Source organism: Mobula hypostoma, chromosome 6 (assembly GCF_963921235.1).
Source record: "Mobula hypostoma chromosome 6, sMobHyp1.1, whole genome shotgun sequence".
Taxonomy (NCBI): domain Eukaryota; kingdom Metazoa; phylum Chordata; class Chondrichthyes; order Myliobatiformes; family Myliobatidae; genus Mobula; species Mobula hypostoma.
Window position 1 is genome coordinate 109008108 of NC_086102.1, and position 19692 is coordinate 109027799.

At 44.3% G+C, this 19692-nt stretch overlaps 2 protein-coding genes across 3 annotated transcripts in view; one reads left to right on the plus strand and one right to left on the minus strand.

Moving 5' to 3' along the window:
• Nucleotides 1–219: 219 nt before the first annotated feature.
• On the minus strand, nucleotides 220–14742 carry cnot9 (CCR4-NOT transcription complex subunit 9). The gene is made up of 8 exons (XM_063051428.1): nucleotides 14602–14742; nucleotides 12867–13043; nucleotides 8328–8443; nucleotides 5872–5981; nucleotides 4948–5057; nucleotides 4150–4248; nucleotides 2415–2506; nucleotides 220–1391 (listed from the first exon to the last, which is right to left on the minus strand). The coding sequence occupies exons 1-8, from the start codon at nucleotides 14623–14625 to the stop codon at nucleotides 1223–1225; spliced, it is 897 nt and encodes a 298-aa protein (XP_062907498.1). The 5' UTR covers nucleotides 14626–14742; the 3' UTR covers nucleotides 220–1222.
• Nucleotides 14743–15212: 470 nt separating this feature from the next.
• usp37 (ubiquitin specific peptidase 37) overlaps nucleotides 15213–19692 on the plus strand; it is a 102699-nt gene continuing 98219 nt past the window's right edge. The window contains exon 1 of one of the 2 annotated variants that reach the window (XM_063051429.1): nucleotides 15213–15305. The gene's annotated coding sequence lies outside the window, so the exon portion shown is untranslated. Of the gene's footprint in view, nucleotides 15306–18819; nucleotides 18882–19692 lie in introns of those variants that run through there. The other variant, XM_063051430.1, reaches the window with a different exon arrangement.

Consider the following 19692-nt stretch of genomic DNA (forward strand, 5'->3'; position numbering starts at 1 on the left):
ACAACAGGTTCCCTTGACTCTCTGATCTGCCCTGAGAGAAACTAACGGCAATAATAATCAAATGCTAGGACAACCCTCCACATTTTCCACCCTTACTGCCAGCATGATGACACTTCCAACTGTGTGCCTCCACGCTGACTCCTACTGGAAGCTTATCTGACTAAAGTTCACACACAAAGATGCCTTCTGAAGGTTTGCAAGACATCAGGCGGTGGAGGAACAGGTTACCAGTGGCAAAGCTGTGCAAATGAAGAACTTTGGACAAAAGATAAGATAGGCTGATTAAATGAGAAATGCCTGGGGCTGGAGAGTAGGATGTTGAGAGCCAGAACAGAAAACTAGCATCAAGTTTGGAGGTGACGGAACCAATGACTTTTGTATTCATTTGTGCCCAGGTTACTCCCCCTTCCAACACAGTGGAGCCAGGCAAAACTGAAAGCTTCTGGGAAAGGGAGCAAATGGGAAACACACAAAGCTTGCCACTGGATATGCAAAGGTAGAAAGTTCAAAACCCAGGATCCCTCACAGTCCAGATGAGTTGTCCGTGGATCAGCTCATGGGAAAGGGACAGCTACATTCTAGAAGGTGTACCAAAATTTATTTATTTTTATTTGGAGATACAGTGTGGTAAAGGCCGTTCTGGCCCACCAAGCTGCACCACCCGGCAACCCACCTATTTAACCCTAGACTGATCACAAGACAATTAAAATGACCAATTAACCTACTAACCAGTACGTCTTTGAACTGTGGGAGGAATCCGGAGCACCCAGAGGAAATCCATGCACACGTAGGAAGGAACGTACAATCTTGCTAGAGGATGCTGGAATGGAACTCCAATGTCCCGAGCTATAATAGTGTCACAATAACTGCTGCACTAATGTGGCACACCAAAAATAAAGTATCCCACAAGAGACATGAGGAGAGGAATAAAAGCAAACTGTTCAGCTATCCTTGGTGAATCTCAGTCTGGCTTCCCACATGAAGCACGCCCACGAATAACCCAGCATTCTTCTCCGTGTGACTGCTCAGCCAGCCTCCCTGCAGTGCTGTGTCACCCATCAGCTGACAGGGCAACAGAGATGGGGGCTCCCGATCTGCTACAATCCTCCTTGCAAACATCTCGGAGAGAGAGGCAGGCGCACAAACGTAACGCTGTCCCACCCCCTCACCACCATAGTAGCAACGAGATGTTCCAGCCAGACGAACTGGGGCACGTGGGTGGTCACTGAGGAGGCAACGGGATTCCCCGAGGATCAGTGACCTGCCCCTCCTGGAGGTTCTTAACCAGTTGGGCCAGCCAGCGTTTCGTGGTGGTGTCATCCTTCAGCACCTGGGCAAAGGTGGTGTCCTTCAACTGGTCGGGCAGGCACTGCCGCAGTGCCTCCCTTGCCCTAGCAAACCCAAACAAGACACATTGAACCACCTCAGAACAAGTGGCCAGCACACACAGGTTGCACAAAACAGTACACGTTCAGCCCATAAACTTAATGCCAGTTTATACTAAATTTCTTCCTCCTGTAATAATTTTAAGGCCGTATTTTTCAATCATTGGAGGAAATATGGGATGGCATTATTTGCTCTATAAAGGTGACTTGATAGAAGTGTACAAGATGACAGGAAGCATAGATAAAGTGGACAGTCAGACATTTTTTCCCAGGGCAAAATCGCTACAAAGAGGCATAACTTTAAGATGATTGGAGGAAAATATCGTGGGGGGGGGGAAGGAAATGTCAGAGGTAAACATTTTTTTTTAAATAAACATAGCATATGGTATGCCCTACCAGGGTTGTGGTAGAGGCAGATACATTAGGACATTTAGGAAACAAAGGCAGACAGATGATAAAAAAAATGGAGGGTTATGTGGGAGAGAAGGGGTAGATTGATCTTACGAGTAGATGAAAAGGTCAGCACAACATAATGAACCAAAAAGGCCTATACTGTGCTGTACTGTTCTATGTTCTATAATCCTGTGCATATTCTCTATTCCCTTCATATTCACGTATCTGTCTAAAAGCCTCAAACCACAAAAGCTGGCTGTTCCACTACTCCCCCTGGTATCCTATTCCAGCAACGTTTTCCACTCTCTGTGCTAAAACCCTCACACCACTTCTAAATGTCCCCCTCTAACCTGAAAACCATGTCCTCTGATGTTTGCCATTACTTCCCTGGGAAAAAGATTCTGTCTACTCTAGCTACGTCTCTCATAAAGTTAGACACCCCTTATCAGATCACCCCCTCAGCCTCTAACACAGCAAGAGCACAATCTAAGTTTGCCCAATCTCTCCTTATAGTTCATACCCTCTAATCTAAGCATCCTAGTGAACCTCTTCTGCACCCTCTCCAAAGCCTCAACATCCTTCTTATAAGTATTCTCTCTCCCCCCCCCCCCATAACTCTGCTAACTCTGGACTCACCGTGGGTTGTCAGAGAGACGGAGGTAGCATCGGACAACATGCTTCAACAACCTGGCCGAAGGCTCTTTGGACAGCTGGAGCACCATCTTACCCTGTGTATAACAAGACTGTATTAGTGCAAATTTTTTGGAATTATTTATAGCAATGTGGGAGTGAATAAAAGGGAACTGGTGAATGCACTACACCCAGACACAGAAGACATTTGATGAGCCGTTGCATTAGGGGTTATTGTGAAAGATAAATGTCATGGTGTAGATGATGTGGATAGAAGACAGACGGGTGGACAAGAAGCAAACAGCAAACATAAATGGACATTTCTCTCATTAGCAAGATGTAACGAGTTACGTGCTCTCAGGATCAGCACTTGAGCCTCAACTTTTTATTGAGTGAGAGTAATAGAGCACAAAACAAGCCCTTCAGCCCATCTGGTCACAGCACACTCTAGCTTCGGTTGCCTTTGTTTGGCCCCTAACCTCCCAAGCCCTTCCCCTCCATGTAACTATCCAAATGTGTCTTAAATGTTGCAATTGTACCCACCTCGACCACTTCCTCTGGCAGTTCATTCCAGGTTCTTACCACCCTTGGTGTAAAGAAATTAAGTCTCTTTCACAGGAGGAAAGTGGTGACTTGATAGACATGTACAAAATAAGAGGCATAAGTAGAGTGGAAAGCCAGGGTTCACCAGGGTTAAAATGGCTAATATGAGAGGGAAAAATTTAAGGTGATTGGAGGAAAGTATGGAGGGTGGTATATCTCAGAGGTTTTTTTAAAAAAAAGACTGGTAAGTGCATAGAACGCATTGCCGATTATATTAGCGTACCACCCCAGGGGACCACAAGTGGCAACAGCCCTACTGATTTTAAGGAACATAGTTGAACATTACATAACCTATTGTCTATGAATGTACGAATTAAAGGTATTGCACAGTTTATTTTTGTAAATAAATTTTAATTATGAATAAAGTTTATTTTGATATAAAAAGGGTAGAGGTAAAGGCAGATGTATTAAGGACTTTTAAGAGACTCTTAGATGGGCACATGGAAAACAGAAAAAGAGACAGCAATATGGGAAGGGTTAGATTGATATTGGAGTAGGTTAAAGGGCTGGCACAACACCATGGGCAGAAGGGCCTATACTATGCTGTACTGTTCTATGCTCTAAATCTCTCCTCTCTTATTGCAGCCTCTAGTTTTTAGTTTTTAATAAATGAATTAAAACATGGTTGTTAAACTTCATAATGATGCAAAGACAGAAGCAAGTTTTGAAGAGAACACAAGGAGGCAATGGAGAGCTATAGAAAGACTGAGTGCGGGTGCAATGATCTGGCAGATGGTGTAAGGATGGTGGTTTAGCGGCTAGCATTACACTTTATAGTGTCAGCGACTGGCCCGGGTGGGGTGGGTCAATTCCCACTGCTGTAAGGAGTTTGTACATTCTCCACATGACTGTGTGGGTTTCTTCCAGGTGCTATGGTTTCCTTCCACATTTCAAAGATGTAAGGGTTAGGGTCAGTAGTTGATGGTATGCAATGTTGGCATGGCCAGAAACACGGCAACGTTTGTGGGCTGCTGAGCACAGTCGTCAAACTGTGCTGGTAACTGATGCAAACAATGCACTTCGCTGCACGTTTCAATGTACATAAGACCATTAAAGCTAATCTTGTAACATGAGAACAAGTGAACAGTGCATTCCCAACCCTGGGTGGAGACAGGCCATAGTCATTCCCTCAGCTCACCAGGATCATGGCCACGTGAGAGAATCGTTCGTAGGTTTGACAGATATAAGCCAGTCCTGTGTCGTCCAAAAGAATCTTCTGTAGAATGAAAGTTGCAACCTAAAGTCCAGAAATAGGGAGGTTACACAGAGCACCAAACACAGCCAGAGCATTCAGCAAATTCAGTCCTCCTTGAACCCATCAACTCCTCCTAACCCAGACCACAAGACATAGGAGCAGAATTTGGCCATGCAGCCCATCAAGCCCATGGCTGATTTATTATACCTCTCATCCCCATTCTCCTGTCTTCTCCACATAGCCTCTGATACCCTTTCTAATCAAGAACTTCTCAATCTCCACTTTAAATATACTCAATTATTTGGCCTGCACAGCCATCTGTGGCAATGAATTCCACAATTATCACCCTCTAGCTAAAGAAGTTCCTTCTCATCTCTGTTCTAAAGGGACATCCCTCTGTTCTGAGGCTGTGCCCTTTGGTCCTAGACTCTCCCACTATAGGAAACATCCTCTCCTCATCACTCTATCTCGGCATTTCAATATTTGATAGGTTTCGAAGAGATCCCCCCTCATTCCTCTAAGCTCCAGCGAACACAGACCCAGAGCTGTCAAGCACGCCTCAAAAATTAATCCTTTCATTCCCAGCGTCATTCCTTCAAAACGGACTGGATATTCGAGAACAAAGCACAAAGAAAGGAAAAAAAAACACAAACAGGGAGCAGGGGAATATGAATTGCTGTTGTAGAGAGCTAGCACAGGCTTGACGGGGAACATGCTGTAATGTTTCCCTCCAGTTCTTACCGTTTTCGACAATTCGCTTCCTGACTCCATGATACGAAGACAGAGAGGAATAATTTCAGTTGTCAAAAGGAAGTTGATGACTTCTTGTTCATCTGTTTTTACCAAGGCTCCTGCATAAAGGAAAGGTTTTAGACAATGGGGCGCATATCCAGAGTCAAAGATGATCACCTGGGGGTTGGACCTGTGTTGACGGGACATAAAATCATACACCATCTCCTCTGTAAACCCACTGCCCAGTGTGTGGTGAAGTCACCTGGAAAAGGGTTTACACTGATTCATGTTAGAAACCACAAATTCGGAAGACAGTGGTCAGGACACAGGTATGGAGTCAGCATGAGAGATAATGGAATAAACAGGAGCATTGATAACAGGTGGGGATTGGAGGAAACTTAGCTGACAAGTCATAGAAACAGAATTAGGCCATTCATCCCATCGAGTCTGCTCAACTATTCCATCATGACTGATTTATTATCCCTCTCAACCCCATTCCCCTGCCTTCTTCCCGTAAACTTTGACATCCTTACCAATTAAGAACATATCAACTTCCGTTTTAAATATGCACAATGACTTTGCCCCACAACCGTCTGTGGCAATGAATTCCACAAATTCACTACCCTCTGGATAAAGAAATTAAAAGAGATATCAACGGCAGCTTCTTTATACAAAAGAAGAGTATGGATTTGGAATGAGCTGCCAGAAGTAGTGGTAGAGGTGGGCACAATAACAAATATTTAAAAACCATCTAGGTAAGAACACGAATAGGAGAGGTTTAGAGGGCTATGGCCAAACAAAGGCAGATGGGATGAGCTCATTAGGCAACACAGTCAGCATGGACAAGCTGGGTTGAAGGGACTTGTTTAAAAACATACAGACAAGACACCCTCTTCAGTGGAATACCACAAAGAGGAAAGTGGACATGCTCACCTATGACACCCAGGCTGGTGAGTCGCAGATACTCGAAGGGTCTTGTTTTGCTTACAGTGTGCAAGAATGGATAGAGGAAGAGGGGGATGTGAGCTGCAAGGAATGCTGACCTGAAAGACAGAGAAAACACCAATCATCACCAGACAGGTCTGGATTGTGGACTGAAAACAAATCAATAAATTTACCCAAAAGGTATCAAGATATAACTGATCAATTATAAGATTCTATGGACTTGGTATACAAACAGAAAATTGTAGCTATGCTTAAGGAGTTAGAGCACAGTTTAGCAACACTATGACCACTTTGCAATAGACGGACTTCTTTTTGTTCAAATCAGAATCAGGTTTATTACCACCGGCATGGTGTTAAAATGTTAACTTAGCAGCAGCAGTTCAATGAAACACAAATATTGCAATGAATACATAAATAAATTCTTTCTTGTAAAAATTGCATAACTCATATTTAAGGTTTTATCGTGAACGTTGCTCATCTGATGCTATGTACCTGTGATGTTGCTGTAAGTAAGATTTTTATTGCAGTTTATTAATTGATTGATTTATTTCGAGAAACAGTGCAGAACAGGCCCTTCCATTCCCACGAGCCACACTGCCCAGCAATTCACCTCTTTAACCCTAACCTAATCACAGGCTAAATTTTACAATGGCCGATTAACCTACTAACCAATATGTCATTGGACTGAGAGAGGAAACTGGAGCATCCAGAGGAAACACAGGAAGAAGCATATAAACCTGATTCCAGAGGACGTTGGCACTGAACTCTGAATTCCGACACCCCAAGCTGTAAAAGCGATGTGCTAACTACTACAGCATACATGTAAAATAAACTCAACGTTGATCACAGAACAACACAGTACAGGGCCTTCTGCCCACTATGGTGCAACGACCTTATAACGTACTCCAAGATCGATCTAATGCCTCCCTCCCACATAGTCCTCCATTTTTCAAATCATCCATATGCCTATATGATGAGTCTCCTAAATGTCTCCGATGTATCTAAAGATAAAAGTTAAAGATTAGCTTTATTTGTCACATGGATATTAAAACAAAGTGAAATGTGTCATTTATGTCAAATCAGATCAGTGAGGATACGCTGGGGGCAACCCACAAGTGTTGCCACATATCCAGCACAACATAGTATGCCCACAACTCAATAAACCCAACCCGTTAATCTTTGAAACATGGGAGGAAATTGGAACACTCAGACAAAATCCACGAGGTCACATACAAATTCCTTACAGACAGCGGCAGGAATCTGATTTTATAGCTCGTGCTGTAAAGCTAACTAGCAAATACCTAATGCACCCACCACTGTGAAAAGAATTTATCCCCCTACACTTTCCTCCCAACACCTTTAAATTATACCCCCTCATATTAACATTGAGATAGCAGCCACAGAGTCAACATTGCAGGTCGACGACACACAGCCTTTTCCACTGTGCCGCCTAGCCTGCTGAGAATTCAACCATTTTCTGTATTATTTCAGATTTCAATCATCTACAGTATTTTGCTCTTTAATTATACAGACTAGCCTTGCAACTCCAAGAAGAAAAACTAGCAATCAAATTGAACAGACTCAAGTGAATGGTCACCTACTCTCTTCTTATGTTGTGAGACTAGCAAGGCAAGTAATCTGACAGCTTTACTGGGACTCTCCAGAGTGCAACTCAGATCCTTTAATTTACCACGCGTCCATCCAAACATACAATGAAATGAGAATCGTTTGTGTTAACATCCACATATTGCCACACTCTCCTCCAATCACGTCAAAGTTATGCTCCCATGTATTAGCCATTTCCGCCGTGGGAAAAAGTCTGTGGCTGTCCATTATCTATGTCTCTTATCTAGTACACCTCTATCAAGTCACCTCTCATCCTTCTTCATCCCAAAAGGTCCGAGCTTGCTGAACAAGTCCTTAAAAAACCTGCCCTCTAACCCATGCATCATCCTAGTTAATTTTCTCTGCACCTTCTCTAAAGCTTCTACATCCTTTCTATAGTGAAGCCACCAGAACTGAACACAATACTCCCAAGTGTGTTACAACCAGGGTTTTGCAGAGCTGCAACATTACCCCACAGCTCTCAAACTCAATTCCCTGAATAATGAAGGCTAACACACCATATGCCTTCTTAATGACCCCTTTAAGATTCATGCTTCTACACTGTCCGAGAGGGATAGTTGGGTCCAGTGAAGGCCAGCACAGGCCTTTTGAATTATATTTTTAACTACTGTGATAATATTGTTTTATGTGCTGTGTGTGATTTGTTTTGTGGGTGCACCATGGTCCAGAGGAACATTGCTTTATTTGGTTGTACATATGTACACACAGTCAGGTGACAATAAACTTTAACTTGAACAGAGAGGAATCCAGTACAAGAAAAAAGTTGTCTCACACCACGCAAGGTGAGCTCAGAGAGGAGAAAGGAAATGGGGAATTACCTGGTTTCTGGATGTGAAGCAACACATTGTAATAATGCTAGTGCGTTACACACACGGTTAGACTGATGAGCTGTCAGAGTTGGAGGGTTGATAGAAGGGTAAATATTTACAATCTCCTAGGGAAAAACAAAAAGAATAAAATGTTAACCAGAAGGACAAATGGAGTGGGGAGGAGCACAGAACCGCACCAAATCCCATCTGTCAGAAACAGGATAGCTTCAGCAAGTTTGCAGACCACAGACCTACACAGCAGCTGCCCACCAACATTCCCCCCAACATCACCAGTTTTCCCAAACTGTGGGTGATAGGCTGAGGAAACAGCAAAAAGCATGGAACTGTAAAGCATGGAAAACAGGAAAAGAAAACCAGAAAAAAAGATTAAAAATGACAAAAAAAAGGAAAAAAAAGAAAATTGAAAAAAAAATACAGAAAACGAGAAAAAACACAAAAAAGAAAAAACAGAAAAAAGCAGAATAAAGAAAAAACAAAAAAGGTGAAAATTTTTTTTTAAATTGCGAAAAACCGACCAAAATTTACCCCACCATGGACAACTGACCAAAACTTCAACCTGTTTGGGAAACTGACTGCTGTTTTGTAACTTCAAAACAATAAGCTATTTCAAAGGTGGACATGGGAGTCCGAAATGTGAGTCTAATTTAGTGTTTACTTTAAATGAGGTGCGCATGTATCATGTGGTTGAGTGATGACATACAAAATTCACATACTTATACATATAACCTATAATGAATTCTTTAAACAAGAATTCTTCATCAACCTATACATAAGATTGCTCAAGTATTACCTTAGTATTATATATACATCACTACTACTTGCTTAGCTATAAACTCCTACTCAATATAGAATGCATCTCAACTATATACACAATCTAAAATATAACTACTATACACACAACAACAGCATAGTAAATTTTAAATTGTCCCATTCAGGCCTAAAGGTTTAATCACTGTGGAGGATTTCTTACTCTTGTGGGATAATGTCTTTCCTGACAAGGGAGGTCTCTCTCCGCTTGGCAGGTGAGACTTGTGGCTGTGAAAACAATATCAGGTTCTGGGGCCTCGTCCATGGTGGTTGTAGGAGTTGACTCAGACTGCAGGAAGTGGTTCTGACAGCAGCAGCCACCATTCTTCCTCTTCCTTTTTTCTCTTCTGGTTTATGCATCTTGATTTTGGGAAGATGCATTTAGTTCACTGGAGCATTCTCTTATTAACCCTTCCTTTGTTCTCTTTACGATCTGATTTCTCCTCTTGGTTTCCTCATCCACAACATCATTTGACAAATCCCCTATTTTCATATTTCCATTGACCCCTTTCTTTTTGGCCTTTCACTCATCCAGCTGGGCATCTACTTCTACAAACAAGAGAAAATCTGCATATGCTGGAAATCTGAACAGTATACACAAAATGCTGGAGGAACTCCTCCAGTATTTTGATGTGTTGCTCTACTTTTACAAGCAGCTTTTTGACTCCCACTTGAAGTTCATGCAATAAACTTGAAGCATACAGGGTAGCTTCTGGTTCTTTATACTCACAAAAGCTGAATACTTGCAACTCTCCTTGAACTCTCCTGCAGCTTAAAACCAAGTCACATTTCACAAGTAACTACTTGATTAACATATCAGAAGTTTTCTCAGATATGTTGCTGCAAAAAAAAACTGTTGTAGTCAGACCACTGCTTTTGTCACTTTCATGATTCCCCTGAGCAGCATGGTCCTTCATTGGTCCAATATGCTTTCCAACCAGAGGCACAGAGGTTAGCACTGACACCTGTTTGTCCTCTGTTCAACAACAGTTCACTGTGTACAGCATGGGGACAGTTGTGGCATCATTCAGTACCTTTCTTAATTTGTTTTCAGTTAACTCTATGTCAGGGATGTGACATGTAAATGGTGGATGGATCTCCAATCAAGTTTTAGTTGTCTCAGTCACTCACATCCCCATAACACTAGTCCTTCTATTTTTGTAATCACCCAATGTGGCTTGTTGGTTGCTGTATTTCACTGTTACAAATGTCATTCCCAGAGAAGCCACCTTTTCTCCAGTATAGATTCTTAATTGGATATCTGCAGGCTTCTGTTCAGTATCTTTGAAATGCCATCCAAACTCATTTTGTGGAACGACTGAAACAGTATCCAATTCTATTTTAATTAATTTGCCAGTCACTTCTGGTGCAAGCTTGTCTATTGAAAATCTCAAGACTACCCAGTCCTGTCTCACTCTGATCATAATCAACAACATGCAGATTAGTGCTCTTTCTGAAACTGCAACTTCACTGTTTATCTTTTTCTTTTCCCTGTGCAGTCCGTTTATTTTTGTCTGCTTGGCATGCTTCATGTGTATGTCCTACTTAGTTGCATTTTCTGCAAGTTTTGCCTTTAAACCTGAATTGGACTGGTGTATGCGAGCCCCTGCCACAACAGTAACACAGTATGTTCAGCCAGGCATGTTTCTGCTTAGACATTGCAATTTCATTCATGCTTATTTTCATTCCTGACTGCAACTCAGTTGTGTCTCTGGCTGCTGCTTCCATTGATACAGTGATTTCAACTGCTCTTTTAAATGTGAGTTGTGTTTCAGTTAGGCGCTATTTTTGAATGCTTTCTTGTAAGATTCTACAAACTAAATGATCTCTCAGTGCATCATTAAGACCATCACTGAACTGACAACACACGGACAATTCCCTCCACATAAGCTGAAATGCACTCTTCTTTTTGATTTTGCTTATGAAACATAAGCATTCTGTAATTAACAAAGGCTTTGGTTCTAAATGATGCTGCATTATTTTGAAAATATCAGCAAAGCACGTTTCTGCTGGTTTGGTTGGAGCACCCAAACTTTGAAGCAAACTGTATGCCTTTAAACTGAATGCACTCAGCAAAATTGGTGCTTGTTTCTCATTGTTTATTTCATTTGCTTCAAAATACTGTTCAATTTGCTCAGTATATAATCCAGTTATCTGCAGTGTAATGAAATGAGTCTATCTTTCTGATGCAGCCAGCCATTTCTCCTTTTTCATTTATGATTATTATCACCAGGTACTCACTGTTAATGAACCCTGAATTCTTTTGTTCTCTGCCTTTTTAAAAATTTGACAGCCTCTGCATGTGCTGGGCTGGGCTGCGTTTTTTTTTAACTCACCGTTCTTCACTGCATTTTCTTTTAGATTGAATATCTCATAACACTTCAACAGGTCGATAGCCATCTCAAGTTCATTTTAAAAATACTTCATTTCACGTGGTAGCGTGATGATGTATGCAATTCACGTATTTATACATATAACTGTAACAATTTATGCAAACAAGAATGCTTAATCAACCAATATACACACAAGTTTACTCAAATATTACCGAAATATTAAATACACAACACTTACCAAAAATTCCCTTCCCTACCCCCTCTCCACCCCACTGCCATGGACACTGACTGAAGAACCCTCTTCCCTGCCATTATGGACCAGTCAATACTGCACTGCATCTCTCCTCAGATACAACCCTTTGCCTTTAATTCCTGCTACATTCTGAAAGCATTTGATTCTTTTAAAATGTATCCTTTGGATAATGTTCAAAATCCATTTTAGTGAAGGATGAGATCAGTAGGCATTCAGGCAACTAGCCAGAAATCACTAATCCATGTCACAAGCTTCTACCAATAAATGGCATACACCAGCCCTTAAAAATGTCCTCAGCTCCATTACAGGATCTCTCCATATTGCTCTATCAAATGACCAGTGGTGTTCTGTAGTGAACTGTTCTGGGACTTTTGCTGTTTGTGACTTTTATCAATGAATTGTATGAGGAAGTGGCAGTGGAGTTAATAAGTTTGCAGAATGTTGGTGGAGTTGTGGATAGTGTAGAAAGAAGGTTGTCGTAGGCTACAACAGGATATTGACAGGATGCAGAGCTGGGCTGAGAAATGGCAGATGGAGTTCAACTTGAAAAAGTGTGAAGTGATTCACTTTGGAAGGTCAGACTTGAAGGCAGAATACAGGATTAATAGCAGTGTGGAGGAACAGAAGGATCTTAAGGTTCGCATCCATAGATCGCTCAAAGTTGCTGTGATAGGGTTGTTAAGAAGGCGTATAGCGTGTTGGGCTTCATTAGTTGGAGGATTGAGTTTAAGAGCTGTGCTCATTTCTGGTTGCCTCATCACTGAGTGACAGCTTTTCCCTTTGGAGCGAAGAAGGACGAGAGGTGACTTGACAGAGATAGGACAGGACAGGACAGGATCACTCTAATAGTGGGGAAGTCTGTAACCTGAGGGCTGTGGAGACCAAATAATTGGAAGGTTGCTAGATTCTTGATTAGTAAGGGATGCTGAAGGTTCCAGGAAGAAGGCAGGAGAATGAGGTTAAAAAGGTATAATAAATCAGCCATGGTAATGGTGAATCAGACTTGATTGGCCAAATGGCCCAATTTTGCTCCAAAGTCTCAGGCTCTTTGAGTCTAACAGAGATGAGATGCAAGGGTAAAGCTTCTGCTGGACTTCCACATATCTCACACCATCTTCAGACACACATCATTACCTGCAGTAGGGCTGCAATGGTTCCAAATGAGTGCCAGAGCATCGGTGCCAGGTCGGGAACGGACTCGCGCTTTTTGCTGAGTTCCAACAGGGCATTCTCACGGGTCTCGGGGCTCGACAGTTCATTGATCCACTGATAAATCTTCTCTCGATCCACCTGGGCCAGTGCAGTAACTGGCTGTGAGCGGGTCCAAAAGAAGAAAAAAAAACTGAAACATTTACCAACCTATAGCCGGAACTTGCAGAATCAGAATCACACACACAAAGTGCTGGAGAAACTCCGTATGTCAGGCAGCCCTCTATGGAGACATAAACATGACAGGCTGAGACCGTTAACTGTTTATTTCTCTCCACAGATGCTGTCTGACTTGCCGAGTTTCTCTGGCACTTTGTATGTGCTGCTGAAACATACAGCGCAACGTGTCATTTGTATTAGCAACCAACACAACCCAATGATGCGTCAACGCACACCCCAGTGCCAACATAGCGTACCCACACTGCTCGGCAAAACAACATACAGAAAGCAACAACAAAACAAACCCCTTTCTCTCACACACACAAACACAGGGCTCCAACCCCAGGGCAGGCTGTCTCTGGGCCTCCGACCTCGAGGTTTCAACCCTAGCGACCTGCCCACCAACCTCGGGCACTGAATCCCAGCACTTACTGACCTCGGGAATCAGTGTCCCTCATTCTCGGGACCCTTGGGGATTGCTAGCCTCTGCCCTAAATGCTGACCTCTGGCATTTGCACCCAACTCTTCAGTTACTGCCCCTGACCTCTTACTCCCCTCAACTCTGTCCCTAATTCATGCATCCATCTTGAGTCCTGGGAACAAATCTCCAGCAGTATCTATAAATGTATGAGCTGGCCATTAATTACGACTGACAGAGAGACAGTGCAGAAAGTGGCTACGCACTTCACACTCATAGCTGCAAGGCCAGATTCTGCTCTGATTCCATCTCTAAGGTTGCAGATGATACAACTGCAGTGGGCTGCATCCCAAATAACGATGAGTTGTAGTACAGGAAGGAGATAGGATGAATAGTGACATGATAACCTTCCCACCCAATGTCAGCAAAACAGTTCGCAAACTTCTGTTTATATAAAAAGTGCTGAGATCGAGGGGGCCGACAGCTTCAAGTTGATAGGAGTGAACATTTTCAATAGCCTATCTTCGTTCATCCATTTACATGTCACGGCTAAGAAAGCTCACAAGCACCTCCATGTTCTCAGGAGGCTAAAGAAATCCAGTACACCCCTGTCAAACGTGCTTCGTTACATGGTCTCTGTATTTCTCACTGCCCCACTAGAGCAGCCAACATAATCAAAGCCCTGCCCTAAACATTCTCTCTCCTCCCCAGGACAGAATATACAAAAGTCTGAGAGCACGTACCATCAGGCTGAAAACAGTTCCTATCCTGCTGTTGCAAGGCTATTGAATGGCTTCCTAGTAGGATAAAATGGGCTCTTGACCTCACAATCTGGCTTGTTATGGCCCTGCATCTTATTGTTTACCTTCTGGGGGAGAGGGGAGAGCAGGGAGTGGATGGGGAAAGGGGTGAACGGAGGACCTGGAGGAGATGCAGGAAAGGAGCTAGTACCCGCGGTGCAGTGAGTCGAGCAGGCAGCTCCAGCCTTTCCCCTGCTCCAAACACGAGCCGTCGCCAGGGTGCCCAGTCCTGCCAGCCCTCCCCTCCCCGTTCCCCGCCGGACGGGACCGGGACGCCACTCACCGCACCCGCTGCCAGGCTGTGCATCCTCCACTCCGCCGCCGCCGCCTGCGTCCAGCGAGCCCGAGCCCGAGCCCGAGGCCGCACTCCGACCCCTGACCCCGCCCGATAAACCTCCCGCCAAAAGACAGCCGGAGGCAGAATAAAAAAATCACCTCACTAAAATTATTCGCAATAAAAACCACCTCAGTAACCACAGCACGGTCAGCCCTGAAAATAAAAGAAAGATCAGCGCCATAAACCTCCTAACCTTTGCCCTTTCACCCCTCGGTGCATTATGAAGTGTTTATTATTCAAATTTATTTTACTTCGCTGCAATTGTTGAATAAAAGTACAAGGATTGTTGAAATCAGATAGAATGTTAAAAATAAAATATATTTTTGATGAGGCGATATTTTGATGGAGAGGGAGGAAGGCCGGCAGTGGTTTTACTTGCCGCCGCGCCTTTTCAGCCCGGAACGGGGAGCCATTTATTTATTCCCCCCCCACTCCGCGCTTCCCCGTTATCCGACAGGTTCCACCGGTGAAGGGCGGCGATTTAATCGGGGAGGGGTTGGGGGGTGAACCGGGGGCGGGGGGTTGGTTTCCCGTCGGGCCAGTGCGCGCGGTGCAGCCTGGGAGCTCGAGTCTGCTTCCCGCCATCTCGCGGTGGTGACGGACTGTTCGGGCGGCGCGCGGGAGCGGTATCCATGGGAACGGGCAGACCGGTAAGTGGCGGGAGCGCGCGGGGCCGGAGGGGAGCCGACGGTAAGTTTCCTGGGAGCAGTTTCCATGGGAACGCCGGGTAAGTGGCGGGAGCGAGGGAGAGGGGGTTTCCATGGGAACTGCCCGGTAATATGCCGGAACGGCGTGTGGGTCCCCTTCACCGGGGGGGGAGCGGCGGCGGTGGTGGCGGTACTGGCGCCGCCGTTCGCCCGGGCTCGCCGGAGTGAGGAATCGGGAGTGAGGGGAGGTCCCAGTGCCGAGGGTGAGAGTGTGGCAAAGTGCTGGCGTGCCCGGACTGAGGGGAGAGGGGTCGGGGATTGAGAGATGAGAGCGGTAGGATAAAGTTGTGGATGGAAGGGAGGTGAGGTGGGGGAGGGACGGGGTCTGAGAGGGAGTTGAGTTGGTGGGATGGAGGTGAAGTGTTAGGACTAAGGGGAGGGAGGAGGGTGGTAGGATTGAGAGGTGGGGGAGGGCAATGGGATGGGGGGGCAGGAAGAGAGTTGATGTACAGAGGAGAGAACTTGGCAGGAGTAGGCTTGGGGAGGAAAGGTGGGTCAGGTGCCATGATTGGGAGAGGGGAAGGAAGATTGTAGAGTGTGTGCTGAGATTGAGAGCGAATGTGCTGGACTGGGATGGAGAGTGGTCGGCGATGATGGGAGAGGGAGATGAACTGTGATTGTGGAATTCGGCGACAGGCAACGAGCTGAGTATGGCAGGCAGGTAGTCAGTGAGGGGTTACAGATTGTTCCATCCCTGTGTTTTGAATGTTTTGTAGCTATTTTTTTTCTCTGCTGTGGTTGTGGGGCATGTTCAATGCTTTGCCTAGTTTGCTGGTGTTAGGAAAGATTGGTCAGATCATGTCATCACCTTCAGTTGCTAGAAGAATTCAGATCCAGCAACTCAGGAAATTCATTATCTCTAAGACCAGCAACTTGCATGATTCCTCCTGTCCACTAAGCTAAGCATTCATTGCTCAGCCACTGACAAACCATTGGCTCCAAAGCAGCACACAAAATGCTGGAGGAACTCTGTGGAAGGGAATAAACAGTTGATTTGGACCGAGTCCCTTCATCTGGACTGGGAAGGAAGGGGGAAAATGTCATAGTGAGAAGGTGGGAGGAGGGGAAGGAGTACAAGCTGGAAGGTGACAGGTAAAGCCATGTGGGTGGGGGAGTTGGAGTGGCTCCAGTGTGCACCATTTCAAGTAAATTGCATGACAATTACTTGCTGGATGTGTGACAGGACTGCCTCAACCTTTGACCACTGCCACCAAGAAGAATGAGGGCACCGGCACCTGAGAACATGCAATTTCTCCTCCAAGCCCGATGCCATCCAAATTTGGAAATGTGTTGGCATTCCCTTAGTATTATTGGACCCAGATCTTGAAAATCCCTCCCCAATTGCACTAATGATTGAAAAGGTTGAAGATTAGGATTATTTGTCACATGTACAACAAAACATACAGTAAAATGTGTCAGCCTCCAAAACAGTTTGTGGATGTGCTGGGAGCAATCCGCAAATGTTGCTTTCTTCTAGTGCCAACATAGCATGACATACTAACCCTAACCTGTACGTGTTTGTAATGTGGGAGGAAACCCACACGGTTACGGGGATAACGTACAAACTCCTTACAAACAGTGGCAGGAATTGAACACCTCTTGTGATCGCTGGTGTAGTAAAGCATGAAGCGAACCCGTATACAGCACCCTCACCGGAAGGTAGGCAGCAGTTCAGTTGAAGACATCTTCACGAGAACATCTATGGATGGACAATATCTTGCCAGAGACACTCTGGTCCCAAAAATAAATTAAACAAAACTGGCAAGGGAAAAGGCCCAATGGCCTCTCATCAGAGATAGGATAAAGTTAAAGTGTGGAGTCAGACGATGAGAAAGGGACATAAAAACACTGACTGAATTTTTTTTTAAAAGATTTTTTTTTTAAAAAACCTACTGATACCCACAGCTATCTTGACTATACCTCTTCCTACCTGTCCTGTAAAACTGCTATTCCCTTTCCTCAATTCCTTGGTCTTTGCAGCATCTGTTTCCCAAGATGAGGCTTTCCATTGAAGGACATCTGAGATGTCCTCCTCCTTCAAAGGACGGGGTTTCCCTTCTTCCACCATTGATTTTTACCCTCACCTGCATCTCCATTTCCCAAACACCCTCACCCCATCTTCCCACTGCCTTAATAGGGATAGAGTTCCTCTTGTGCTTGCCTAGGACCCCGTGAGCCTCCATATCCAGCACATCATTCTCCACAACTTCCACATCTTCAACAGGATTTTACCACACTTCCATTCAGGTCCTCAAACAGTCCTTCCAGGTTAGGCAACACTTCAGCTGCGAATAAGTTGGGTCAACTACTGTATCTGGTGCTCCTGATGCTGCAGCCTCTACGTTGGTGATACCTTCTGACAATTTGGGGACCGCTTTATTGAGCACCTTGGCCTCGTCCACAGCAAGCAGAATTTCTTGGTAGCGAACCATTTTAATTATAATCCCTATTGGTCCAAGGCCTCGTCTTGAGCTACAATGAGTCCACTCTCAGTTTGAAGGAGTAGCACCTCATATTCTGTCTGGGTTTCATCCAACCTAAAGACATGAACATTGATTCCTCCAACTTTCAGTGATTTTTTTCCCTCTCCCTTGCTTCTTCAATTCCCCACTCTGGCTCCCCCGCCTATTACTTCCCGTTGAGTGCACCTCCTCCTTCCCGTGGTTCACTGTTCTATCCTATCAGATTCCTTCTTGTCCGACCCTTTACCTTTTCCAGCTATCACCTCCCAGCTTTTCATCCCCTCTCTCCCCCTTACGTATCACCTTCCAGCTTGTATTCCTTTCCCTCCCCCTACCTTCCCCCTTCCCTTCAGTTCTGTTGAAGGGTCTTGGCCCAAAATGTTGACTGTTTATTCATTTTCATAGAAGCTTCCTGACCTGCTGAGTTCCTCCAGCATTTTGTGTGTGTTGCTTTAAAAAGAGATTAGCTTTATTTGTCACATGTTCATCAAAACATGAAGTGAAATGGACTGTTTTCATCAACGACCAACACGTTCCGATGTTGTTTTGGGGACAGACACAGATATTGCCTTGCTTCCATCACCAGCATAGGAAGCCCACAACTTGCTTACCTTAAACGTCTTTGCAACTTCTAGTTAATGGTCTTTTATCAGAGATGGGAAAAGTTAAGTTAGACAGTGTTAAGTGCAGAGACAGTGGAAGGGAACGGGACATAAAGAGACAAAATGACTGAATGATGTGAATGTGGTCTAGCAGAAATATTTGTTTGTTGAACTCAGTATTAAACACATTAGTGGCAGAGGCATATCATCACTAGCTCAACCTTGTGTGTTATTAACTTTAATTTACTAATCTTGGTAGAAGAGAGAGGTCACTGTGCTTTTGTTACCTAACAACATACATGTCCTGCATTACTACAGAAAGGGTGGTTTCTCATGTTAGGAAAACAGTTGTCTGTGGACAGTGAACAACAGGAATTCTGCAGATGCTGGAAATTCAAGCAACACATCAAAGTTGCTGGTGAACGCAGCAGGCCAGGCAGCATCTCTAGAAAGAGGTACAGTCGACGTTTCAGGCCGAGACCCTTCAGCAATTTTGATGTGTCTTGTCTGTGGACAGTGATACTGTTTGGGCATATTTTTATGTTTGTGCATTTACTGCGATTTCCCACTTTCCCCATACCTGGTACTGGTCAGTACCTGCTTCTCGTGTAAGAATACCTAATGAACATTGTAGGCATGCAGTGCTGGTGCCAGAAGCATGGATATATCTGTGTCTGTCCCCAGAAGGACCTTGGATTGCATTAGTCGTTGATGAAAACAATCCATTTCCCTTCACGTTTTGATGAACATATGACAAATAGAAATAATCATGGAGAGGATGTTTCCAATAGTGGGAGAGTCTCAGACCAGAGGCACAGCCCCAGAATAGAGACGTCCCTTTAGAACAGAGATGAGGAGGAATTACTTTAGCCCAAGGATGGTGAATCTGAGGAACTTATTGCCACAAACAGCTGTGGAGGCCAAGTCATTGGGTATGTTTAAAGCGGGAGTTGATAGGTTTTTGATTAGTAAGAATGTCAAAGGTTATGGAGAAAAGGCAGGAGAATGGGGTTGAGAGGGTTAATAATTCAGCTGTGATGGAATGGGGAACAGACTTGATGGGCCAAATGGCCTAATTCTGCTCCAGTGCCTTGTGGTCTTATGGAATGCATGCAATCCAAACAATGTGAAAAAAGAGGAAAACTTTGTGGTGAAGAATGACTGAAAGTTTTGCATCATTCCTGATGTTTGCAAAACTCTAAAGGTAATGATGTAATTTTTAAGAATGCTTTTTTTAGTGTAGGAAATGTGACAGTGAATTTTGAA

Coding starts and splice junctions, on each gene's coding strand:
- cnot9 (XM_063051428.1), bottom strand. CDS start 14,625: ATGCACAGCCTGGCAGCGGGTGCG. Junction 4,249..4,947: donor GAAGCGAATTGTCGAAAACG/GTAAGAACTGGA, acceptor TCTGGACTTTAG/GTTGCAACTTTCATTCTACA. Junction 2,507..4,149: donor CTCACGTGGCCATGATCCTG/GTGAGCTGAGGG, acceptor TGTTATACACAG/GGTAAGATGGTGCTCCAGCT.